This window comes from Mesocricetus auratus, unplaced genomic scaffold (genome assembly GCF_017639785.1).
Source record: "Mesocricetus auratus isolate SY011 unplaced genomic scaffold, BCM_Maur_2.0 Super-Scaffold_6730, whole genome shotgun sequence".
NCBI lineage: Eukaryota > Metazoa > Chordata > Mammalia > Rodentia > Cricetidae > Mesocricetus > Mesocricetus auratus.
In genome coordinates, this window is record NW_024429184.1 from 87,794,543 (window position 1) to 87,821,282 (window position 26,740).

Consider the following 26,740-nt stretch of genomic DNA (forward strand, 5'->3'; position numbering starts at 1 on the left):
TACCTGTGCCACAGCGCACAAGTTCCTGCATTCACACATATGAACATGTGCACACACATAGACACACACACACACACACACACACACTTCTAAGAGGAAAAGATCCTTTTGAAGGACAAACTGAACCAAATAAAACCGTGGCTTATGTGACAGATCATTCCTTTTGCAGTGAGTATTGATAAAGATTAAACAGCAGTGGGGCCCCGAGCACAGCTCAGAGGTTCCAGAGGACCCAGGGTCTAGCCTAGGCATCCCCAAGGAGGCTCACAACTGTCACTCATCTGGAGAGATCCGATGCCATCTTCTGGCCCTCTGGGGCATTGCATACGCATGTTGCCTAGATTTATAATAGGCAACCCCCGCATCCCAAGACAATATAATAAAATTAAAAGGAAAGATTAAACAGCCACGGTATCTGTCTTTCTGTCTTTGGTTCTGGCTTTTGTTCTGTGTGAAAGTGTGGCCCCTCCAAAGAGGCAAACCGTGTGCAAGGAACACGGCATGTACTAAAGGGACTCTGGTGATTGCTTTATTACAATAGACAAGGATCCACAGTCTAATTCATGTGCATGCTGCTCCCAGATGCCGTGCTGTTAATCTCGTCTGAAGACCCTTGAAGGCCCCTCTCTGGTCCCCTTCCCCTGCAGGAATCCTGCTGCTGAGCCACCAAGTCCCTTTGTTTCTCCTGGCATCCCACAGCCTATAAATCTACAAGAAAGGAATGCACCTGGGCTCTGGAGCTGTGACCTGTTTACATGAACCAGCCTTTGGTGCTAGGCTTGGGAGACTGTTCTTCCGCATCCGCCAGCACTCGGAGCATGTATGTGCCTGCGTAGACCAGGAACTGTCCTGCCACCTGGGCAGCATAGGACACGAATCGAAGCAGACTCCTGCAACAGAACGAGATGAAAACACATCAGGCTTGGAACCCTGGCCTGGCCAGAGTGGAATGGTGGCAATACCTCACCCCAGGCCGCCATATTACTAAGCTCCAAGGAAGTACAATCATGCTTGAGTTGTGGTATCCATGGAATGCCATTTTCAGGGCACACAGTGTCTGGATACTCCCGGGTAGGCTGCCAGTACTATCCAGGTCCAGGGCCACCTATTGGGGTACACAGTCCTCAAAGCCTAAGGAGGAACTCATGTGCCCCACAGAGACTCAGCTGATCCTGAGGGCAAGTGCTTGCTCTTCGAGGGCTCTAGCAGCCTAGGTGGGTGTGTTGGGCTTGCTGCAGCTGTCCCTTAGTTCAAGGTGACAAGACCACTCAAGCTGAGGAAAGCTGTAGAAAAAACTGGGATGATCCTCTGCTCTGCAAGTGGATGGTAGGGAGATGGGGTGGTCCAGCTTGCTCCTCACAGTGAAAGCACGCTGCCTGTCGTAGCAGTCCCGAGACTAAACTAGTGTTATTTTAGATCAAATCAGACAAAAAGTGTTCCCTCGAGTTCTTATTCTCTTTCTGGTCCCAGAAGTTTTCATTCCAGCTGTCCTAAGTTTTGGGCAGAACATCCAGGCCAGATTCTATGGAGTGGGTGCATATGTGCATGTGCCTGTGTGTGTGTATGTGTGTGTGTGAGCGCACATATGTATGTGCACATGTGTGTGCATACATACATATGTGTCTGTGTGTCTGTGTTTTTGTGCATACTGCTAGATACTGAACCTAGGACCTCTAACATGCCAAGCAAGCGCTCTACCACTGGACTATATCCCCAGCTGGACTTTGACTTTCTGATGTAAGTCTATAGTGTAAGATTTTTTTAAAACATTTTTTAGATTTATTTATTTATTACATATACAATGCTGTTTGTGTGCCTGCATGCCAGAAGAGGGCACCAGATCTCATTACAGATGGTTGTGAGCCACCATGTGGTTGCTGGGAAATGAACTCAGGTCCTCTGGAAGAACAGCCAGTGTTCTTAACCTCTGAGCCATCTCTCCAGCCCTATAGTCTAAGATTTAAACCGAAGACTACTACATCAGAGCACACCTGATGACGCGAGAGGATCCAGCTGGGCCTTGTTATTGTGCCCTGGGGCAGAAGACAAGGGGGAGGAGTCACCTGTGCCACACCTGGGTGTTTCCAGACACCCCTGGATACAGATACTGTTACCTTAACATGGCCTTGGCACTTGTGCACCGGATATCATAGGACACCGAGTACATCTCATACATGGTGGCCTTGATGTTGAGGCAGCCGAGGAAGTCCTTGGGATTCAGCCTGTATAGGTCGAAGGTAACTCTGGCTATCCCCGATTTCTTTGGTTGCTTGTAGACTGGGATAAACTTACTGCCCTAGAGCAATGAAGAAGCAATAGGGATAGACTTAGGATCGACACTGGCCAAGACAGCCAAACCACACAACTCTGGGGTTATTGCCAAAGCTGGTCTCCTAACTGTAATTATTCCAGTCGTGTTTACAGCAGGCCATCATGTTATAGTACAACCACACCTAAATATGCACTTTCCTCATCAGCTTCCACTTTAGTGACTCAGGATGAGTCTGCTTTGGCTTTAAGAACTCCGTGTGAGATGTACAGAGGTGCTCAGGGTCCTGCCTTAGGGGACTCAGGCTTGCTTGTTTGCCTGGAGCCCTGAAGCTACTCCTTGAGTATCTGAGGACATGGTCAGCCTCCTCCGGTAGCTGTCACAAAGCCAGAGAGGAGCAGGAAGCACGGTTTCTGTTTCATTTCATAAGTAGGTCTGATGAGGAAAACGCTGGAACTCTGAGACTCAGGGAATGAGTGTCTCCTATTTTCCAGGAACTGCTAAGGAGGAAAGATGACTGTGTGGGAACATTAACCACTTATAGAATCACTCTGTCCACCAGGGACACCAGGTGACTCTTCTGGTTGGGCGGGACACACACTCCTAGGTTTGCAGATAGCTCTACAGTAGACTCCAAGGGAACAAAGAAGTCCCGAGATGCAAATGGGGATGTGGCTGAGCAAGAGGGAACTTGCCTAGCGTGCAAGGTTCTGGATTCAATACAGTCTCCAGTCCTGGGGGTAGGAGTAGGGGCGGGGAGCCAGGTCGTGAGCTGCTTTGCTAAGTGCCCCCCCCCACCCCGCACAGGTCCCACTGTATCCAGGGTCAAGCTAAGATGATGTAAGAGTCCCTATGCCTCAGGGACTTTTGGAGTTGGGAGTACTTGGAAACTGAATGTTACATAATGAAAACAATCAAATACATTTGAAACTTAAACAAAAATTCCCCTAAAAGTGTGCCAGCCCTTCTTGCTGAAGCCACTGCTGGTGTCCCTCTCTTCCTGTTACCCAGATCACAAATGACAGGTGATTCTGGTTGTCACCCAATGCATCTCTGCATACCAGCTATCCACAATCTGGAAAGGAAACACCATTTCAAAATCCATGTCTGAGCTGAACACAGTGGTTCACGACTTTATTCCCAACACTTCGAGGCAGAGGCAGCCAGATCTCTGTGAGTTTGAGGCCAGCCTGCTCTCCGTAGCAAGCGGCAGGACAGCCAGGGCTATGCAAAGAGACCTTTCTCAAAACTAATGAGTCACGACTAACTTGTCACCTCACCAGCAATTCTTTGGCGTCTCACATGGTTCTCTGGCTTCTCAAAGCTCATCTGACTCTCTCTTCAGGAAGCCTTTAGTCTCTGTGGTAAGCCAAGATGCAGGGCCTCGCACCTGGGCATGCAGGCTTCTACAAGTAGACCCTGTCTTCTTCCAGGGTGACAGGGGGGGGGGGTTGGGGGCCCTTAGACTGAGCAAGGGAGACATCTGGTGGCTGTTCCTTGGTTGAAGATTTTCTTCCAGTCCAAATGGGTCCTGGGATAATCTTCCTAAGGTAAGGTGGCCATCTGTACTCTGAGGAGGTGTCACCATCTCTACCTTACAGGAAAGTGGCTGAGATATTAAGCCAGGCAAAGACCCCCATTTGGAAACCCCATGCTCCTGAGCTACAAAAGCCTTATCTTCCCTATGACCAGTGTTGATCTCTCAAACCCCACCTTAGGAGGAAGCAGCTCGAGTACATGAATAAAATTTGCTTTAGTTTGGCCATGATTCGGGATGGGGGCCTTTTTCCTGGTGCCTGTGGAATTAACACACACACACATGCAGGTGAAACACTTGTATATATAAGATAAAATAATCTTAAAAATTATGAGGTACTCATGCTGGTGTACATATATATGTAGTAGTAAGACAAAACAAAACTTTACCCCAGGGGTCCTGTAAGTCTCTTCTGGCTATCCCACGGCCTCCTCAGGAGGAAGTTACCTTGGCTGCGCCTCTTTCCCGTGAACACTATATTGTTAATTTTGTGTCTTGTTTTGAGTTAGCTAGAAATGATTTAATCCAGGGGTTCTTATGGTGTGGTCTGGAGATGGAGGGTCAGGGTTAAGATCTCTCATGGATTAAGACTGTTTTCACAATAAATGCTACAGGCAATTGTCCTTCTCTGTTCTCCTAAATCCTGGCTTTCTACAGCACACTTAGGGAAAATATGTAGCTTTTTTTTGTTTTTTTTGTTTTTTTTTTTGTTTTTTTGAGACAGGGGTTTCTCTGTATTGTTTTGGAGGCTGTCCTCGAACTCACAGAGATCCGCCTGCCTCTGTCTCCCGAGTGCTGGGGTTAAAGATGTGCACCACCAACGCCCAGCGAAAATATGTAGCTTAATGAATCAATATTTTCTTTTGTCCTTTTTCTTTTTCTGCTGTTTTTCTTTGGGGGCTGGAAATTCAACCCAGGCCTGGTGCATGTGAAGTGCACCCATCACCAAACTACACCTCTGCTGCAAGTCGGTATTTTCCAAAGGACCGAAATATGAAGTTCCCAGACCACACTGATGAAAGATGCTTTCAAAGTGTAAGACAGACTGAGGCACTTAGTGGAGCAGAGTGACCAGCTCCACCGGGACTGCTTACAGTCTGCTGTTCTCCATGCACTTGAATTTTGTGGAACCGGCAACTTGACTCTCGGCGCAGAATCAAAGCAGCGCATTCTCAGCAGTACGCAGAGACCACCAGCACCCTCCCTTCCGCTGCATCTACACATCTGCAGTCAGGCCAGACTTCCTTCAGAGTTCCACCCAAACGATAGAGTATAGCAGAGTGAATGCAGAAGTATGCCTGAGAATTATTTATGGTGTGTGTGTGTGTGTGTGTGTGTGTGTGTGTGCATATGTTCTAACCTAGAGGTCAGGAGAGGCATCAGATCCCTTGGAACTGGAGGTACAGATGGTTGTGAGCCGCCATTTGGTGCTAAGAACTGAACCTGAGTCCCCTGCAAGAGCAGCAAATGTTCTTAATCGCCAAACCATCTCTCCAGACTCATACCTGAGAATTCAAGTGTCTTCTAGACATTAAAGAGATTTGCAAAAATATAAAAATATAATCCCTTGCTCTTGTTTTAGAGAGTGGTCATTTAAGAAAATATTTTCTTTTCTTTTTTTTTTTAAGACAGGGTTTCTCTGTGTAGACTTGGCTGTCCTGGAGCTTGCTCTGTAGACCAGGCTGGCCTTGAACTCACAGAGATCAGCTGGAGTACTAGGATTAAAAGTGTGGGCCACCACTCTCTGTCAAAAATATTTTCTTATTAAAATATGTAGTTCAAGCTAACCTTTACTTAGTTACTTCTTTTTTTTTTTAACTTAGTTGCTTCTAATTGCTACACATCTTTTAATTTCTCAGTTTTAATTTTGGCTATTGGAAACATCTGTATGTATGGCTTAAAGTTTCTCAACCTTGGCACAATGATATTCGTTTCAAAGACTGTCATTGCAGTTTCCACACTAGACGGTGACAGCTGTGTCCTCTACCCTAGTTTAACATTCTAAACTGTCTTCAGATACTACTCCACGGCTCCTCAGGGCAAAATATGCGCAGGTAATAAACTTTGATTGACAGGTGTTTGTTGACTGTATTGATGTAACCTATGCTAACAAAAGATACTTGGAGTCTTCATTACTTTTCATAAATCCTGGGATGAAAATCTTGAAGGTAGGTTGCCTGAGGCACTATTCTCACTCAACACAGTCGTGGGATTTACTCAGACGATGCCTTGTAGATGCACTTCGTGTGTCTTCATGGTTGAAGAGCATTTTACTCAGTAAGTATGCAGCAGCACGTCAACTTATGTGAGCTGAAATGGACACGCAGTGATGGCTGGGTGTACCTCTCCACCCTGCTGCGATGGACTTGTGGTCTGTTGCCAGTATTTTCCATCACTCACAAGGGGGCACGAGAGTCTGATACATCAGCTATATAGTGCTAGTGTGTTCTAGGGCCATGTGCACAGGCATGGATCTGTGTTCCTGGGTCACAGACTGTGTCTCAACTCTGTTGTTTAAATGTCAATTTGTGGAGGGGAAGGAGGATTATCCTCCTTCTCAAAGATGGAAAAGGAAGACCATGGGGCTCCCGTTTCCTCTCTGCTCACCGCACTCTCCAACTCCAATACGTGTGGCTTTGCTGCCCTGCTTGCTCCTGCAAGGGTGTGCTGCCTCAGCCAGGATGCAGAATTGATCATGGACTGGACCCTCCCAAATGGTGAACAAAATAAACCTTTCTTCTAAATTAATTGTCTCAATGATTTTATTAAAATGGCAGAAGGCTGATGAGTGCATGTGCACATGGACACACACACACACACACACACACACACACACACACACACACACACACACGACCTGGCCATGCCAGCTTGCCCAAGCATTAAAATCAACAGTTACAAAGGTCATATCTGCTGATCTGCCTCGGCCAGCTCATCAGCCAAAGCTTATGCTTCAAAATGATTTGTTTTGAATAATACAGAGACATTGAATTTTCTGGAAGCACTCAAGAATCCTTTGGAGGGTTGTGGCTGAGCTAGGAGGTGAGTACATAAAGTATGTGATCAGGACATGGCTCAGCCAGCACTAAACGACACAGTGCGCCTGTGGGTACAACACCTACCTGTTGTCTGCATAGCAAGGCTATACTTACCGGGGTCCATTTCTGTCCCTTTTCCAAGATCATGAAATGCGTGTTGTCCCTTAAGGTCTGAAAGAACTCCTCTGAGTCCACCACAGTTCCATCTTCCTCCAGTACCAGTGTAACCAGGCCAGCCGTGATGACCAGGACATCTAGAGTCTAGGTTTGCAAGGAAGCAAAGGTACAGGGTGAAGGGAGCTATTTTCACGGGATCATCAGTGACGTTTATGTTAGGGTTTCAGGAGGGCTGTCTGTCTGTCTGTCTGTGATAAAGCTATAGAGGAAAAGAAACCCCATTGGCTGGTATTTACGATTCAGCCTTCACTCAGAAAAACAAACCAAGATTTTAACTGGACGTTTTTCTTCCTAAGAAATACGTGATCTGTTTCATATTTACAATTTCTATGACTGCCTATTACATAGAGGACTAAGCAGATGACCCTGCATGTCTTGTTACCTGTGCAGCACACCTGATCACCTCCCTACCCTGTGCTGCAGAGGCTGCAAGCTAGATGCCCATTTCTCATTTCTGTAGCACCTCTGAGAGTCTATGCTGCCTCCTTATCTGAGAGTACTGTTTCAGCGTGAGGGCTACCCATCCTGGTCAGATTTCCCAGGTCTATTTCACCCTTGTCAAAGAAGGAAAGTAATGTTTTAAGTTGCTGGATGCTGTTAAGTCATTCATGCCAGACCCCATCTCCCATGATGCAGAGATGCAGTGGCTCTTGGGGGATTCAGACCCATCCTTCACCTGCCTGTTAATCTCCCTCAAGGCCCTGAAACCTAGAGAGGGGCTGATGAGTTTGATTCTCTCTCTCCTTTCTTCTTTCTCTCTCTTCCTTCCTTCCTTTCTTCCTTTCTTTCTTTCTCTCCCTTCCCCCTCCCTTTTTCATCCCTGTCTTTCTTTGAGACAGGCTCTCTCCATGTAGTCCTGACTGTCCTTGGACTTGCCCTGTAGACTAGGCTGGCCTCCAATGCAGAGATCTGCCTGCTCTTTCCTCCGGGGTGCTGGGATTAAAGGAGTGTACCATCACTACCCAGCAGATATGCTGTTTTTCTTGACTCCTGTGCCTTGACATTGGCTTAATGCCCAGGGCCTGGACCCTGAGCTGGTCGAGGGCACTTGAGTGACCACAGTACCTTGCTGATGAGCTCCTGCAGACTGCTGGCCATCACCCCACGCCGGCTGCTTCGGTCATGGTTTGAGACCCTAAAAGGACGAGCTGGGTGCATGAGGGGCATCAGCAGGGCCTTCTTAGTCTGCAATCCCATGAATGTCAGGGGCCTAAGAAGGAGGCACAGAGGGGAACCATCCTTCAGACAAGGGTTTTTAAGCATCTAAAAGAGACACACTGCCCAGGAATTACTAAATGTCACACACATCCATACCTCCAAGGGGCAAGCAAGTAACACATCAATTTAGCACATCCAGGGCTACCCTGGGGTTAGTCCTCAGCCCCTCTCCAAAGTATATTCTGGAATATGGACTCAAAACATTTTAGATTTATTCATTTTATGTGCATGAGTGGTTTGCCTGCATGTGTGTATGTATACCACATGTGTGCCTGGTACCTGTGGAGTTTAGAAGAGGGCATTGGATCCCCTGGAACTGGAGTTACAGGAGGTTGGGAAACACTGGGTGGGTGCTTAGAATAGAACCTGGGTCTGCTGCAAGAGCAATATGTGCTCTTAACCCCGGAGTCATCTCTCCAGCCCCAAATATACGCTAAGCTTTTTAATTATTAGTTTGCACGTACCTGAGAGTGTGTGGTATGTGTGATGTGTGTGTGTGTGTGTGTGTGTGCGCGCACGCTGCAGTGTATGAGTGGAGTCAGAGGACAACTTGATGGAGATGGTCCTCACCTTTGACTTTTGTGTGGGTTGTGGGGATCAAATACAGGGTGCAAGCTTGTGAAGCAGGAGCCTCCACCCACTCAGCCATCTCAGGAGATTGCCAGGCAGGTTTTAGAACTAAAAATTCAAGAGAATGATTTCTAGTGACTACAAAGTAGCTAAGCCACTTTAGAGAGTTGGTGTGTACAGAAAAACAAACAGGTGTATGTTTGTATGATACTGGGCCAGGAATTAATTTAAAAGCCAAATGCTGGTCAAGGCAGCAGTCAGTTCAGGATTTTACTCTGTTCTGTTTTTAGTGTAAGGGCTGGAATTCTGGGCTGTGTGCTTGCTAGGCAAGTGCCCGCCACTGAGCTGACCTCCAGGGCCTCAGCCAAGGTTTGGGGATCAGGGTAAGCAGAACCAAAGGGAAAGCTCGAGGTCCTGAGTCATGTGAAACCTTGTATGTAGTTTTAATTCTTTGGAAAATGTGGGATCATACTCCTTCCGCTAAACCAGGCTACGGCATGTAAAACAGCATGCACTCAGAATAATCTTTTCACATGTACTCACAGAGATGATAAATATTAGTTAATATTCTCTTTCCTAAGCAAAGACCAAGTCATAAACTCGAACGGAGGCAGATCTTTACTAATGGAGCAGGGAAGGAATTACAGCAACATCAAAACAGCATTTTCCCAGGAAAACAACCCAATCCTCCACTATCCAAGTTTTGTCCATGGGAAACTATAAGAAAGTCGTATGGAGGGTCAATAAGAAAGAGTGACGATGACTACTTTTTTAGTAGTGACTTAGGAGAAATAAATTTGTTTTATTTGGCCTTAATATTTATTTAAACTTTCAAGTGTGATGGGATTGTTTCTGTTTTTGCTGTTTTGAGTCAGGGTCTCATGTAGCCTGGGTCAGGCTTCAACTCCCTCTGTATCGAGAGGAAGACCCTGGGCCTCTGATTCATCCACAGGTACCCACCATCACCCTTCACAGGTCAGCTAGGCGCTGTGGCTAAGTAAGTTACGTATAAGCAAAGTCTGCATGTTAGTCGACACAGGGTGCCCCGATCGCTGTGGAATAATGAAAGCCGCCTCTGACATAACCACTGCATGTTCTGACCAACAAGCAGGGCTGTATTTAACAAGCTAGAAAAATAATCCTGGGGAGTGAAGCATTAAGACACTACCTATCCTAATTGGTGGTGGTGCACACCTTTAATCCCAGCACTCGGGAGGCAGAGGCAGGCGGATCTCAGTGAGTTTGAGGCCAGCCTGCTCTACACAGTGAGTTCCAGGACAGCCAGGACTGTAACATAGAGAAACCCTATCTTGAAAAAGAAAAAAGACTCTACCTAAAATAATAGCATCTGGGTGACAGGTGCGCTGTTGACCCTCAGTGGTTAAGCCTGCGTGGAGAGCAGGTGAGCAACACAAAAGGAGCTTTAACCCAGCCTGTGGGCTCTTTTCGTTAGGAGCAGACCCGTAAAGACCTTATTCCGGGGGCTGGAGAGATGGCTCAGAGGTTAAGAGCACTGACTGCTCTTTTGGAGGGCTTGGTTTTGACTCTCAGCAAACCACATTGTTTACAACTGTCTCCAGTTCCGGGGGGATCTGCTGCCCTCTCCTGGCACCTGTAAGCACTGCATGCATGTGGTATATTTACACACATACACACACACACACACACACACACACACACAGTGTGTATAGATACAAATACTCATGTGCATAAAATAAAAATAAATACATCTTTTAAGTAAAATAAAATAAAAAACTCTGTCAGGTTAAGTTATGTTGCTATCTGGGTTGACAGGTTTCAGGAAATTCAGAAAAGGGAGGCCTGACTGCCAACGCTCGCCACTTGCAACTTCTCATTGTCTTCCCTCCCCCTCCCCCTCTCCCTCCTAGGGCCCCATCAGCAGGTTGGCACTCGGGAAGCAGACTAGACTGCTAGCAACAATTTGGTCTGAAGTATGCACAACCAGCATCATCAGGACTCTATGCTGCTTGCCTCTGAGCACCTGCCACGGTAATTCTTCAAACCCACCAACTACAGTTACCACACATCACACCCCATTTCCCAGGCGAGAAGACCGAGGCCCCACATGGTTCCTGACATCATGGGAAGTGATCAAAGGTGGTTGAAATTCAGATCACAAGCTATCAACTGCAGCCTGGAGCAACTAGGCTGAAAGCATGGCAGTTAAAAAAGAGTTGATTATTTTATTATTATTATTATTATTATTATTATTATTATTATTATTTTCTTTGTTTCGGGGTCGTTTCGAGACAGGGTTTCTCTGTGAAACCCTGGCTGGCTTCTTTTTGTTTTTGTTTTTAATTACTTGTCTACTATTTTTTAAAAACTTTCTTACACTTTTTAATAATTTATTTTTATTTTATGTGCATTGGTGCTTTGCCTTCATGTGTGTCTGTGTGAGGGTGTCAGGAGTCCTGGAATTGGAGTTACAGACAGCTGTGAGAGCCAGGAATTGAACCCAGATCCTCTGAAGAGCAGTCAGTGCTCTTAACTGCTGAACCATCTCTCCAGCCCCATGTATTTTATTTTATTTCATTTCATTTTACTTTTCAAGACAGGGTCTCTCTATGTGGTCCTGGCTGTCCTGGAACTTGCTTTGTAGACCAGGTTGGCCTCGAACTCACTCTGCCTGCCTCTGCCTCCTGAGTCACGCACTCCGATGCCCGGCCTATTTTTGTTGTTTTTAATTAGGTGTAGACTGCATGTTGGCATGTGGGTATGTCTATGTGAGTGCAGATGCCCACGGAGGCCAGAGGCTCAAATGCCCTGGAACTGAAATTACAAATGGTTGTGAGCCTCCAGATGTGGGTGCTGAGAACTGAACTCAGGTCCTTTGTGAGAGCAGCAAGTGCTCTTAGCCCCAGAGCTCTCCCCCCAGCCCCAAGCTCAGCAGGTTTGCATTCACACACTCAGTTCCTTCCCCTTTCAGGTGTACAAAGTTTCCCGTGGGGCTGTGCTGAGGGGAATGAGACATGCCAAGGGGTCCCTGACCTGGGTCTCCCACTGGAATGGCCTTGGAACCTGACCAGCCGGCACAGACAGCAGTGGCCCTGGCATACGGCTCCTGAACTTCTGCCTTGATTCGGAGGAGTTACACCAGGTTTCTGTTACACAACCCAAAGAACGAGATGTTCACGTAAGGCCGAGCTAACGCTAGGGCAGAACTCATGCAACACTGTCACACCTGGTGACTTGGAAGGCAGGGGTTGGGGACCAGCTATGTTTATGCTTCCCTAGCTCCGAGAACCCTAGCCTTGTTCTCAACCTGCTCTACTGTGAAACTTTAACCAGCTGGTCGAGTTCTCATGAGGAAGAAAGACAGAAGAGCTCTACAGCGGGCCAACACCTGTGTGCATTAACAGACTACCAAGAAACGTGTAAGTCATGGTCATGAGCTCGACAGTGACTCAGGGACTCAGTGGAAAAGGTTATTAAGCAGTGCTAGGCTGGAGTTTTGAATATAGACCCACATTTGGAAGGGTGGCTTTTGAAACTGGGGTCTCACTATGTACCTCAGGCTGACCAGGAACTCCTGATCCTCCTGATTCGGGCTCCTGTGTGCTACAATTTCAGGCCTGTGTCACCACACCTGACACTCTGTCCACAGCTTCCTCACCTTGGGGTCTGCCCCACCTGATTCCATCCCTCCCACAGGAAAGTCTGAATCTCCCTGTGAAGACGAATCTGTTTCCTACTCCTGAGTGAGAGGCCATTGCTATTACCCACGAGGCCTTTGGAAGTTGCTCACAGAGACCAGGGTCTGCTGGGGCCTTTCTCTTCCACCTCTACTGCCTGGCATGTATTTGCTGAGTCAAAAGCATCGTGGGAAGAAGTCAAAGACACAAGAGACAAATGCCTAGTCTAACCCTAGCAGTAGAAGGCACATCTTTGGCCTAGTTATCTAAGCCTCAGGTCTCCCCAAGCACCCCTCTGTACTCTAGTAGAAATCTGACCCAGCTGGAGAGCTCAGAAGTCCCCATTGTCTTTTCCCATCTGACAAGATAAGGGCTGGCAGTCACCTTGGCCCTCGCTGCCTCTACCTGCCCTCAAGGAAGTCTTCTTGGCTATGAAAGGACAGTGTATCTTTTGTTCTTAGCCTACTACTATTTCCCAACCACGAACTGACTCATTGCTGGAGATAAGTCTCATTCATGGACTACATACACACGCGCACACACACACACACCATGGAAACCAAATCCTACCATTTTAGTCAAGGTGAGAGCCTTAATGCGCCAGATTATAAAATAGCAGGCTTAGTTGGCACAACAAATAAAACCTTGCAGATCCTTAGGGCTCAACTGTGACCTAGCCTAGTCTAACCCATGAGCCCTAGGTCCAAAAGGGAGACCCTGTTTCAACCATATGTCTCTCTCTATCAAATTAAGACTATCTTATAAGACATGAAGGGGTTAGATGAACTTTTATGTACACTAAACCTGCTTCACAAACATGTATGATTACAGACTGCTCCAACTAAATGATCAGTTGGACCAAGCTCCTAAATGAACTCAGGGCAAGGTATTAATGAACAGTGTGTAACCCCTACTCACGTTGTCCCACAGGAAAGACAGAAGGCTTTACAGCTGGTCACTGGCACATCGCTGAAAGTGGGATTTCTATTTCTACCGCCCCCCACCAATATTCTGACTTGTCAAAGTTAAGACAGTCTGCCTGAAGAGTTTAGGGTATGGTGTAGTTAACAGAGTATAAGGCCCTGGGTCCAGTCTTCCTTCCTCAGCGGCTCCCCAAAAGCAACACGACCACAGAGAAACCTCAAAATTCTGCTTTTAACCATCTCAGTGGAGAGAACTGTTGCTCCTGAATTCCTTGGAATATGGGTGCAGGCAGTTCTATGAAACAGGAAGGGAAGTAACTCATTGAAGGAAAAACAATAAGGAAACAGGTCATTTAAGGAAGTAGGTTGTTTAGTGGAAATCAAGACAATAGTAGGAATCAAGCTTCATAGAATATTCTAGAAAACTGTCAAACATCAGCTCTCCCAGAAGAGTGGGGTCACAGGAGAGCTTTGCATTCTTCCCCAGGGAATTTATCAAAATATATGACACAAATCAAAAAGCCATAGACAGTCCACATTGACTTTTCTCCAATAAGATAACTAACCCTCCCCACATATATACATCTACATGCCAAGGGAAAAGACCCAAAACAAGATCAAAATCTTCACACTTCAACATCAAGGCCATGATTACTTGGGACCTCATCTTAGTGATCTACATGTTTTAAACAGGAGCCTTTTTCTCATGATCCAATGCACCTGAATAAGACTAGTCTCAAGGGGAAATAAAATGCATGTTGTAAAATTTATTGCTTTACAAGATAAGGAAATGTCCACCAGATTCGGACCCCATATAAAGGGCCCACTGACCACTAAGTAACTTCCCCATAACTACTATGACAGACGTCTATTCCCTCTCAGACACCTGGGAGTTGACCTGCAGCTTATTTGTAGTGTATTTCAATCAGTCCCTCCTGTCCTTTGTACCTTTGGTACATTCTTTTACCACCTGCACCACTGCCCTTGCCTGCCATTCCATGTGAAACCCCCCAAATCTATAAAATTTTTCTTTGAATGCCTCCCACAGGCTGATATTTATCCTGAAAGTGCTGGGGAAGGCCCTGGAAATAGGTCTTGGAGAGAAAGACAGTTGTCTCTCAGTATCCTCGGGGGTAGGTTTCAGGAGCCCCAACATCCCCAACTCCACAGATGCTCCAGCCCCGTATAAAAGATGTAGTGCTTGTAGGAACCTTCACATATACCAAACACAATGTCAATAGCTGCTTTTCTCTATAACGGAGCGGGGAGGGAAAAGACCAAGTGTGCACAGGTGCAATTGAAAAAGAGCTAGAGATAGTGGCACATATCTGCACCCTCAGGGGGTGAGCACCTGCGCCTATACCCTCAGGTGGTTCATATCTGCAGGTAGTATAAAATGACTGCGTCTCAGTACCTGAAGAGGCAGAAGCAGGCAGATCACAAGTTAGAGACCAGCCTGGGCTACATAGGGAAATCTATAGTCTTAACATCAAGAAAAGCAACCAACCAACCTCCTCTCCAAACAAAAATCAATCAATCAATCAATCAATCATCAATTAATCAATCACCTATTTTTCCCCCTGCGGTCGGTTGAATCCTTGGAGGCAGATGCCATGGGTGTAGAGACCAGTGGTCCTGTGGTGTTACTAGGAATAGAAGCTATTCAGGGATCATCCTAGCTGCTGTGTGTTTCACTGTTATCCAGAAAACAAGGAATGCATAGGAGGGCAGTAAAGAGCAGAACTTCATCAGTCAAACCCCGGAGGGGCAAGAATGTGTGAGAACATTAAGGTAGGAACAATAGCCAGGCAATGGTGAGGTCAAACGCTGGCAGTAGAGAGAGGAGGCGAGGATTGACAAGTGCCCATTAGACTTAGCAAGGGGTCTATGGACTGTGCAGCAGCATCCAAGGTTAGCAGGGCCCAATGGCAAGTGTCGGCAGAGTTAGGTTTCCCGTCCCAAAACTCCCACATGGCTCCTGGTAGGTAGCACACACAGTTGGAACATGCCTGTCCAGAAGTCTGAACACAGGGGGCTTGACAGGCATTTATTCCTTGCCACCTAACAGAAGGCTTGGTACAAGGGCCTTTTAACATTTTGCAACATTATTCTAAAAGGAGCTTTGGTTCCAGAAACAGAAACCTGGAAGAGCTGCTTGTAGCAAACTTATCTTTCTAAGCCAGTGATGTCAGTCTAGATTCTGAACTGGAAGAGCAGCTGTACAAAACCAAGTCCCTTATAAAAGGGAAGATATTCTAATTCTTTTAAAAATATTTATTTATTTATTGTGCATACAGTGTTCTGCCTGAATGCTTATCTGCAGGCCAGAAGAGAGCGCCAGAGCTCATTATGGATGGCTGTGAACCAACATAAGGTTGCTGGGAATTGAACTCAGGGCCTCTGGAAAAGCAGCCAGTGCTCTTAGTCGTTGAGCCATCTCTCCAGTCCTCTAATTCTTTTTTGAGTGATACTGGAGATGGAGCCCCTGATCTTAGACTTGGTAGGCACTCACTGTACCTCTGACAGCGTCCAGCCACAGAAGATCTAAGTAATTATAAAGTCTCGTGTTGCCCTTTCAGGGTAAATATCAGCTTTGTAACAACTTCAGTTTGGCCAAAGTAGATTGTGTCTGTGATAATAAACACCTATAAATATCCAGAGTTTTCCTAGAAGATTCCAGTCTGTTTCCTTATTACCACGGTTTCCATTGGTTACAACCTGTCAACAAGCTCTTTAAGAATGTGCCATTAGGGACTGGAGAGATGACTGGGCAGTTAAGAGACATACCACTCTTTTTTTTTTTTTGTTTTTTTTGTTTTTTTGTTTTTCGAGACAGGGTTTCCCTGTGGCTTTGGAGGCTGTCTTGGAACTAGCTCTTGTAGACCAGGCTGGCCTCGAACTCACAGTGATCCGCCTGCCTCTGCCTCCCGAGTGCTGGGAGAGACATACCACTCTTGAGAAGGAGTTCCCAGCACACACACCAGGTGGGCTCACAACTATTTGTTACTCCAGCTCCAGGGGCTCCCAAACATCTCTTGTCCGCTTCAGGCACTCCACACACTTACAGCACACATATATGCACACAAATAAAACTTTAAAAAGTCATTCAAGAAGAATTTGTACTTTGTGTGAACGTGGTGTGTGTACATGTATCTGTGAACACACACACACAGGCTGAAGGGGGACACTGGGTACCCTGCTTTATCGGTCTCTCTGGTTTGTTCCTCTCTGGTCTTTTGCTAAGGCTGGAGCTAGGCTGGTGGCCAGTGATCCCCAGCCATCCTCCTGTCTCTGTTTGCCTCATGGCTGGGGTTCTGGGTGCCTGTGATTATGCCCGACTTTACATCAGGGTGCTGGGGTCTCAATCCATGTCTTTGTGCTTATGCAGAAAGCAGCACTCCCACTCCCAAGCTATTTCCCCTGCTTCATAATTGTTTACAAGCATCCCCCTTCACCCATCTCTGCCCAGGGCTTCCACCACACCCTCAGAACTAGCATCTAACTTTTTCATAGGGTGTCTATTGATACAGTTACCTCCCTGGGAGAATCCAGTTAGTAACTAATGAATGGCAGCTACCGTGTACAGTGCTGGTCTGTTTAAACTCACTGAAATAAAGCAGAAATACAGTAAGACCACAAAGAACAAACAGTGGACCTTGCCTGTGGCTCTTTAGCCTAGACAGGATTTTAAGGAAGGGCGGGGAAGGGAGAAAAAAAAAACCTTTTCCCTCCAGCAAGTATTATAGGTTGTTTTCTTCCAGTTTGGGTTGGAATCAGGTCATAAGTGACCAGAACAGGCTGGTCTGGAAGTAGGTAGATTATTTTGAGAATGAAGCAACCCTGTCACTAACAAAAAGTCATGAGCTCTTGGGCCTTGCCAGGCTGGAATGGAGGGTGTCACAAATCATATATTCCACCGTGTTTGGATCTCTGGGGTCACTTCTGCCTCATACATGACACCATGGAGACATCCCTCAGATACATTTTGGACTTCATTGAGCTGTTGCATGGTTAGACACAAGGGCAGGCTCTACCTTCATGCCTCCTACCCTGAGGCCAACTGGCAACTGCTCAGTTAATACTAACGAGCACCCATAAACCTCAGCCCTTGAAAACCACAGAGCCACCTCTCCTCTCCTTGAGTTTGAAAGTGTTGGTGAGGGCAGATGGCGTGTGAGGGCCCTAGAGCAGTGTGAGCAGCAGGACAGGATGGATGGAGAAAAACAAGGTTTCCCGCAACAAGCAGAAGCAGGAGTGGAGGAAACTGGGGAGCTAAGGGGAAGGGGTCCGGGAGGACGAGGCTGCAGGTAGAATTAAGAAACCTGGAAAGAACTGCTCCCACCTGGGAAATTGCCCATGATCCTCTCGCCTACACATCCATGCTCCTCCCACACATTTTCTGCCGATGTTATTTGGGAGCCTTTGCAAATCCCCCAACCCCTAAAGTCAAGGCTTTTATTTGTTCCACAGGAAGCAGCTCCATCCCTGAAGACCAGCCTTTTCATTTTGGTAGCCACTTTTTCAACCTTGGGAATCGACACAGTTTTCCTTGTGACCTTGTCTCACAAGCTGGAGCACGCACGGTCGGCAGCTCCATCCTTCCTCACCCACATCTCTGCACCGTGGGGACCTGGATTTTTATGCACATGGGCTTCTTCACTTCTTCATCCCTTTGCAGTACTCTCACCATCTTTGGAGAGTCAAAATTGGTTTAACCTGCTCTGTAGATTCACTGCCATGCAACTGGCCTTGACGCTGAACATCAGTCATTTAGACTAGAGAACCAGAGGTAGGAGGAGTTCGAGACCAGCCTGGACTATATAGCTAGTTCTAAGCTGGGCCATAAAAGGAGACCCTGTGTGTCTGCCAGTCTTCTTTTTTTTTTTTCTGTCTCTATGTTTCTAGTTCCTTCTCCCCGTGTGTTATTCTCTATCTCTATTTCTCTCATCCTCACTATCTCTCCTTCCCCGTCTCTATCTCCACATCTCTGTCTCTGTGTCTCTCTGGGTCGCTGTCTCTTTCTTACAGACACTCAGATGTTCTATCAGCATGTGGAGATAAACCGAAGGGGAGTGATGCCAGTGACTTGAGCAAGGCCTAGGTGTGGGGCTGGCTGGGAGCCAAAACTGCCCTCGCAAACCTGGGTGAGCCCTGCCTCTCCTGGGTAAGCAGAGTCCGCACTTACCCAAAGTAGCTAAACAGGGATTCTCCCCTCACCCCACTCCCCCTTGGTTCTCAGCCCAAGGGCCAGGAGAAGCCCTGTCTAGCATAGACACATTGCCAGGGTTTGTAGCTGTAGTCTGTAGGAGCTACAAAAGATGCGGCCACCCCCCCCCCCGCCCCCGCGTTCACCACTGTCACTTGTTTCGCGGACTCCCATGCCCCATGCACCTCGGGAGCGCCCCACCGGGCACCTGCGACCCTCTGCGGGAGGAACCTCGGGGCTGCTAAGCGAGAAGTGCTGGCTGGGGAGGGTGGGGACAGGCCCTGCGGTAGTGCGGTCGGGACTTGTAGGGGGACCACAGACGAGGGAGCAGCGGAGACCAGGGACGGATGGGGTGTGCGAAGGAGGTTAAAAAGAACGCACGGGGAGAGAGTGACTTGGGACGCAGGAGGACCCAGGGAGCAGAGGGAATGGAGACAAACGGGGTACCCAGGGCAGGGCGCAGGGGGGTAAGGGCGGCACTCGCCTGATGAGCGCTCCCGCGTAGTCCCTAGCGGTCTCCATTGGTGCGGGTCGTCCAGGCGTCCCCGGGCCTGGCCTCTTAAAGCACTGCCCTGTCCGCCCCGCCCCTCAGGGGCTTGACCTGAACCCGCCCGGACCTTGGCGACAGGCAGCACTTCTGCGAGCAGCAGTCTGGCTCCCACGCCTGGGCTCCGGGGCCACGCCCCTTCGAGGGCCCTGGGACCCCAAGATTTGGTGGTGCTGGTGGCTACTGTCAGTTTGTTTGCTTTCTCTTCTGGAGGCTGGAGTACTGATGACGTTCCCAATGCCAGCGGCATCGCTTGACAGTGGAAAAGCAGGTGTGCGAGCGGCGAGCGGCGAGCAGCGTGCCGGAACCCGCTGTGTTCTCGCTGGAATCTTCAGCGCCCGACTCGGGGCTGGGGACAGGGAAGCGTAGCCCTTCGGGTTCTCGGAGGTGCCAGGGCTTCCCTGAGGGTAAGCAGAAGGAGTGGAGGAAGCATCTGGCTGCCACCATTCATTACTAGAATTGTGGGTTCGCTTCTGGGAGACGGATGGAAAGCTCAGAATTCACGAGGCCAGCAGGAGTTTGTGCTCGCAGTGAGCACAGGCTGCCCCACACCCTCGAGGAGCCCAGTGGATGGACTTGCACCAGAGCTCCCCTGCAAAGTTGAAGACGGCTTTCTTGGCAGGCTGCAAATTCTGAAACAGGGAGTTGCTGGTGCTCCTTTCTGGTCACCATCGCTGGCCAGGAGCCTGTGTTCACTAGCCCTCGTCTTCAGTAGGTGTCAACAAACCTCTCCTGACCAGCAGGAAAATAGAAGCCAAGAGCAATTTCCCGTGAACGCCCAGCAACAGACTCACAGAGCTATGGGGCTGGACAAAGTCACCTGGGGTCATTAGCTCACCCTCCCACTGATCCCTCACCTAGGAGGTGAGACAATGGGACCAACCAACTCAAATCACCTTTACGAAAATGCCTTCCTTACTGTAGAGAAATTCTAATGTCCAGATGCACAGGGTATTGGAGTGAACGTCTGATCCGCCGGATTCAGAGCCCGCAGCTCTCTGATGTCTTTGTCTTAACACCTTCAATTTAAATTCTTAGACTCTCTCGGTCCCTCCCTCCCCACACCTCTGCAGACCAGGCTGGCCTCTAGATCCTCCTGCCTCTGTCTCCTGAGAGCTGTGCTTAAAGGTTTGTGTCACTATTCCCAGCAAACTTGCATTTCTTTTTCTTTTTTTAAATGTATTTTTATTGAGCTATACATTTTCCCCACTCCCCTTCCACCCTCTCCTCTGGCCCCCATGCTCCCAATTTACTCAGGACACCTTGTCTTTTTCCTTTTCCTAATCAGATCCATGCTTGTCTTTCTCACAGTCCTTTGTTATCTGGGTTCTCTGGGGTTGCGGCCTGTAGGCTGGTTGTCCTTTACTTTATGTCTAATGTCCACTTATGAGTGAGTACATCTTATATTTGACTTCCTGGATCTGGGTTACCTCACTCAGGATGGCTTTTTCTAGTTCTGTCCATTCGCCTGCAAATTTCAAGATGTAATTTTTTTTTTACCACTGAGTAGTACTCCATTGTGTAAATGTACCACATTTTCCTTACCCATTCTTCGAAACTTGCATTTCTTTTTTTTTTTATTTATTTTTTTGGTTTTTTTATGAGACAGGGTTTCTCTGTATTGTTTTGGAGGCTATCGGTCCAGCTCGGCCTCGAACTCACAAAGATCCACCTGCCTCTGCCTCACGAGTGCTGGGATTAAAGGTGTGCGCCACCACCGCCCAGCGTGATGATTATTTTTAAAAGGCAAAGTGAGGACCTTTGGGCGGGCCCTGCCAAGGTATGCCACTAAGCAAATACGCCATCTGCAACAGAGTTAGTGCAAGAGGTTTACTGGGGGAGGGGGGAGAAGGGGAGGGAGAGCAAAAGGTCCTCTAGGAGTGGGGACATGAGAGGCAGGCAGATGGGAAAGTACAAGGATTACCACAAGAGAGACAAGAGAGAGAACTGTGCCTGGGGGCTGCTGAGGGATAGCCTGACCACAGGTGATGGCCTTGGTGGCCAAGGAAGGCTGCTGCTGTGGAGAGCACGAATGGCCAGAATGGCAGTGCCGAGGCTGAAGGAGCTGGAGGTGGGGCCGCATCAACACTGTCCCATGCTGCTCTTAGCAAGAGTAGAAGCACCGTGGGACATCAGTGGCCAGGAAAGCTGTCCAGGGAGGCAGGTGTGGGTCCTGGCAGGTGGTGCGTGGCCTGCTTAGACCTGGGTTTAAGAAAGCTAATGGAGCCGGGCGGTGGTGGCGCATGCCTTTTACCCCAGCACTCGGGAGGCAGAGGCAGGCAGATCTCTGTGAGTTCGAGGCCAGCCTGGTCTACAGAGTGAGTTCCAGGACAGCCAGGGCTACACAGAATGAAACCCTGTCTGGGTGGGGTGGTGGTGGGGAAACTAATGGCATGGGAGCATGGAGACAGGACTAGGTAGGGGAGGAACTTCAGTCACCCAAATAAATGATGCCAACAATGAGGGGAGGCTGGGGCATTTCAAGGACATGATGATAACGGAGGGGACAAGCTGGAGAGGCCCCTGGCGTTTTTAGTTGAGTGACTGAAGAGACAGCACAACAACGTAACAGATGAGAAAGTAGGAGGGTCAGCTTGGGGTTGGAGTAGAGATTAAACTGAATCTACTCTAGCAGTAACCTCTCACCTTCCAAGCTCTGCTGTGTTGGCTGTTGCTCAGGGGAGATTCCTGCTGGAAGCAGAGGACAGGTGCCTTCTCAGTTACGGGGATCGCTTTGAAAAACGTAGGTGCTTGGAGCTCATAGAAAGTTCAGGAACCGCCGGGCGTTGGTGGCGCACGCCTTTACTCCCAGCACTTGGGAGGCAGAGGCAGGCGGATCTCTGTGAGTTCGAGGCCAGCCTGGTATACAGAGCTAGTTCCAGGATAGTCTCCAAAACAATACAGAGAAACCCTGTCTCAAAAAACCAAAAAGAAAAAAGAAAAAAAGAAAGTTCAGGAACCATTTACTTAGATTTTTGCTTGTTTTGGTAACCAACTGAAAAATGAATTCCGAGACTGACTCATGCCTTCCTAAGTTCTATGGCTAAGGGCATTGGTTAGGGTTGTTTGTTCGTTTGTTTTCTTTTGGGATCAGTTTGACACTGGGGTGTCAGAGCCTAGACTGAGAAGGAGCCTCCGTTAGATGGCCTGTGGGTGTGGTGCCTGTGCCACGAGCAAATCCAATGTATCGGGAGAAAGCCTGGAGTTATAACTAAAAAGACGTCCAGACATTTGTGCTATGAAAATGCATGTGCGTCTTTTTATTGCAAGGAAGGAGCAGCCTTCTATACAGACTTACAGCACAGTGGAGAAACCCCAGGTGTAAGAGTCCGTGCTTTCCTCGTACTAGATGTTGATGTCAGGTGGGCAAGGCCGGGGCTGTAAGCCAGGACTAGAGAACAGGATTCACCCATGGCTATCAACTGACAAGCAGTGCACAGAGATCCGTGGGGCATATCTGTGGGGACATTCTCTTGATTAATGATCTGTGTGAGCGGGCCCAGCCCACTGTGGGCATCGCCTCTGCTGGGCAGGTGGTCCTGGGTTGCATAAGAAAGCAAAAGTAATTAATAAATAAAGGAAAGCAAGCCAGCCAGTAATCAGCACTCCTCCATGGCCTCTGCTTCAGTTCCTGCCTCGAGCTCTTGTCCTGACCTCTCTTTGGATGTAACGTAAGCTGTAACGTAACAGAAAGAAAAAACCCTTTCTGCTTTCGGTCATGATATCTCTCACAGCAACTGAAAGCAAAGTAAGCCCAGGGAGGGCACCGCCCACCAAGTTCACCACTAATTGAGGAGATGCCTTACAGCTGGGTCTCAAGGGGGCATTTCCTGAGGCTCCTTCCTCTCTGGTGACTCTAGCTTATGTCAAGTTGACACACAAACCAGCCAGTATAGGAAGAGAGGCATATTTATGGCCTAGGACAAAAGTGACCATCCAGGCTTCACTGCACCTGACTTGTCTTAAGACACCATTGAAGAGTCTGGGACTAGGTAGAAAACTCCATGTACAATACCGATGGTTCCTATCTACATACAGTTTGCTGGGATACTGCAGGCAAAACAGCCAGGAGGCCACAACTCAAGATGGCCGCAGCTTTGTCAAGGTGACTGCCCTCTCACATCTGAGTGGCACAAGACCTGAGTGTCCCCTCAGGAATGTGGGTTGCACGGAGAAGCCTAGTTCTTCAGGAGCAGGCATGGGAGGGAGAGTTGGGGACTGGGTAGGTGGTCCAGCCCTGTCACTTGCAACTTGAGGAAGCTTGGTTTGGGTTCAGGTGCCTCTGAGACCAAGACACAGCAAAGGCGATGCCAGGGTTCTGAGCGAGTGACAGCAGCAACCTGAAGTGCATTTCTGAGTGACTGAGGAGCGCGTTCAAGGACAGCAGAAGTGTGCGCTTCCCCTTCTGTCGATGAATGAGATCAGGTGTGGCTATTAGAGGGGAGAAATCGGGGTGAGGGAACCCCAATGCAGGCATTTACAGCCAGAAAGACCAGGACTGTAGATGGGACACTGACAGGTTACACTTTAAGTCCCAAGGTAGGTGAGCCCCTCACAGCCTTTGTCTGGAACTACAGCGGCTTTGCGGTTCCATTTCAGAATGGCCTATGCTGGAAGTGGAGCCACTACCAGGTAATGGGTGTGCTAGAGCTGAACGGGTTACTACTTGCTAGGTTCAAGCCCTGTACTCTGCCTGAGGCCAGTTACAGTCTGAAGAATGCAAAAGAAAGTCACCTCCACTGTCCTACTGGAGTGTGAGCCTTTGGGGGGGTAAATGTGGGTGGAAAGGTGGGTGGTCAGGACACTCGTGCGAAGATCCCTTGTTGTAGACAGTTATTTCTTTGACTAGATTAAACAAAAATAGGCCGTGGATTCTAGAATGGAGATTAGTGTCTTCACAACTTTGTGCATAGCCTGCTTTAAAACTTACATGCCTTTAATCCCAGCATTCTCAAGGAAGAGTCAATAGATCTCTGTGAGTTCAAGGTCAGCCTGGTCTACAGAGTGAGTTCCAGAACAGCCAGGGCTACATAGTGAGATCCTGTGTCAAACAAAATCTTCCTATTGGGGCTGGGGACACGGCTCAGTGGTAGAGCCCTTGCCTAGTGTGCTTGGGGTGCCAGGTTTTAAGTCCAGTAATGTAGAGATAGGAAGCAATCCAAAGCCACAAACAAAGCAAAACCAAAATGCAGTATGAAGCTGTTACAGGCACTGGATATTTTCCCAGCCCCTGTGCAGGGGCTGCAACCTATTGGGGTTCAAGGTCACACATCTAATGAACTCACATGACCCACCCACCAGCCGTGTGCCAGTACCCACAACTCCCTGGAGCTCCAGCTGGAGGAAGGGTTATCCAGGCGGCTGGCAGACCCTCAGCCGGTGCTATTAATAACCCTTGCCTGGCGCCTTTCTGGTTGTTGCTGTTGCTGGCTTGGGTTTTTGTTTTCCTTCCAAGTGTAGGAACAACAGTGATGTTCTTTGCTGCTGACTTCAGTGAAGTTTTTATTTTGTTTTGTTTTTTATCTTTGACGTGTCCAGAGAAACCTCTGTGTCAGGGCTGATGCCTGGTCTTCTTTAACTGAGCAGAAGGGCAAAGGGACAAGGCGTGCCAACTCAGAGCTCTGCTTTCCTCATATGAATGACCCGGGATTTTAAACAGATGCCTTCCTTCCTTCCCTCCCTCCCTCCCTCCTTCCTTCCTTCCTTCCATATCCTTTCTTCCCTCCCTAGATTTATTTATTATATATGAGCGTTCTATCTGCATGTACACCTGCACACCAGAAGAGGGTATCAGATCCCATTACAGATGGCTATGAGCCACCATGTGGGTGCTGGGAATTGAACTCAGGACTTCTGGAAGAGCAGCCACTGCTCCTAACCGCTGAGCCACCTCTCCAGCCCCAAGAGACAGGGATCTATTATGACCGGGGCTGCTCTGGGACTCCCAAATCCACCTTTCCCTTTTTTCTTTTTCGATTTTGAGACAGGGTTTCTCTGTGTAGCCTTGGCTGGCCTGGAACTCACAGGGATCCATCTGCCTCTGCCTCTCGAATGCTGAGACTAAAGGTCACTACTACCTGGCTCTGTCCTGCTTCACATGGTTTCTGGAGATTCAGTTCAGGCAGTCAGGCATGTGAGCTAACACCTTTAACTGCTGAGCCATCTTGCAGGCGCTAGCAATGGTTTCTTTCTTGGAAAGATCTTAGTACAAAACGGTATAATCACTTAGGAAAACTCTTGACAGTTTAAAAACATCAGAATTAAATACGCAGTTATCCAGTTACCCAGGAAGTCCAATACTCACAGGTATTTATCCCAGAGGACACAGCGTGTGTTCACAAAAGTCATGTTCACAGCACCCTCTCTCATAGAAGAGAGAAGATGCAATGGCCAGCCACGAAGGCACAGGGAGCGTGCAAGCATGCATGGTCACAGCAGGTGGGGCCTTTGAGGAGAGCAATGAGCATCTGCCTCAGGCCCCGCCTGGGATGTGACAGGGTTATGGAGGTCCACACTGACAGGCCCCCAAACTTAGGAAAGAAGTGTGCTTCACTGCAACTTCACCTGGAGGAGTGAAGAAGCCTGGGTTAGGAGTTGAGGGGAAGGGACACAGGGCACTCTAGGCTGATGGGAATGTTTGGATTTAGTTTGGAGTAATCAAAACTCTAAACCACTACACAGAGAAACCCTGTCTCAAAAAAACAAAAGCAAAACCTCTGGACCAAACACATAGCAGTGTGGTTTAGTTTAGATAAACTCCATCTCAATACAATAGAGTATAAAATACAAAACAAATAATGCTAATTATGAACACCATATTTTAAAAGTAATTTTAAAGAATCTGTCAGATGGTGGTGGCACAGGCCTTTAATTCCAACGATAGGCAGAGACAGGTGGATCTCTGAGTTTGAGGCTAGCCTGGTCTAAAGAGCGAGTTTCCAGGACGGCCAGGGCTACACAGAGAACACCCTGTCTTGAAAGTACAAAACAATAAACAAAAACAATCTTTAGTTGGACTTTCGAGATGGCTCAGTGGTTAAGGACACCTGTTGCTCTTCCAGAGGACCTGGGTTTGATTCCCAGCACCCACACGGCAGCTTACAGCATCTGTACCCCCAGTCCCAGGGGATCCAGCAACCTCTTCTGGCCTCTGTGAGCACCAGGCACACATGGAGTGCTTTTACATACATACAGGCAAAACACTCATACACCTAAAATAAAAAGAAACACATTTAAAAAAATGTTTTACAGTGACAAAAAATATGCGACGTAAAGCTGGCCATCATAATGGTCTTTCTTTTCCTACAGTCCTGGGGATCAAATGCTGGATGTCCTCATAGTAGGCCACACCTAGCCCACCAACCATCTTTGCATACAGCCTCATGTTCAGTCACATTGTGCATTGAGGCCAAAGTGCTTTACGTTCCCAGGTTCCCAGGTGGACTGTTCCACCCACTATGCAGCAGCCTCATTTGCATATCCAGCCTCTGGCTCCACCCCCGCCCCATGTCTCTACGGGCCTGACTGCTCTGAATGTCACGGGCTGGCTTATGTCCCTCATTGCAGCGCCGCCGCCGTCAACACCCATCTCTGTGAGTC

At 48.1% G+C, this 26,740-nt stretch overlaps 1 protein-coding gene across 1 annotated transcript; it reads right to left on the reverse strand.

The window, feature by feature from the left end:
- Positions 1-515: 515 nt before the first annotated feature.
- Cidea (cell death inducing DFFA like effector a) lies at positions 516-19,424 on the reverse strand. Its single transcript, XM_040741672.1, has 5 exons — positions 19,079-19,424; positions 8,087-8,231; positions 6,959-7,105; positions 2,115-2,296; positions 516-890 (listed from the first exon to the last, which is right to left on the reverse strand). The coding sequence occupies exons 1-5, from the start codon at positions 19,114-19,116 to the stop codon at positions 752-754; spliced, it is 651 nt and encodes a 216-aa protein (XP_040597606.1). The 5' UTR covers positions 19,117-19,424; the 3' UTR covers positions 516-751.
- Between the last annotated feature and the right edge of the window lie 7,316 nt (positions 19,425-26,740).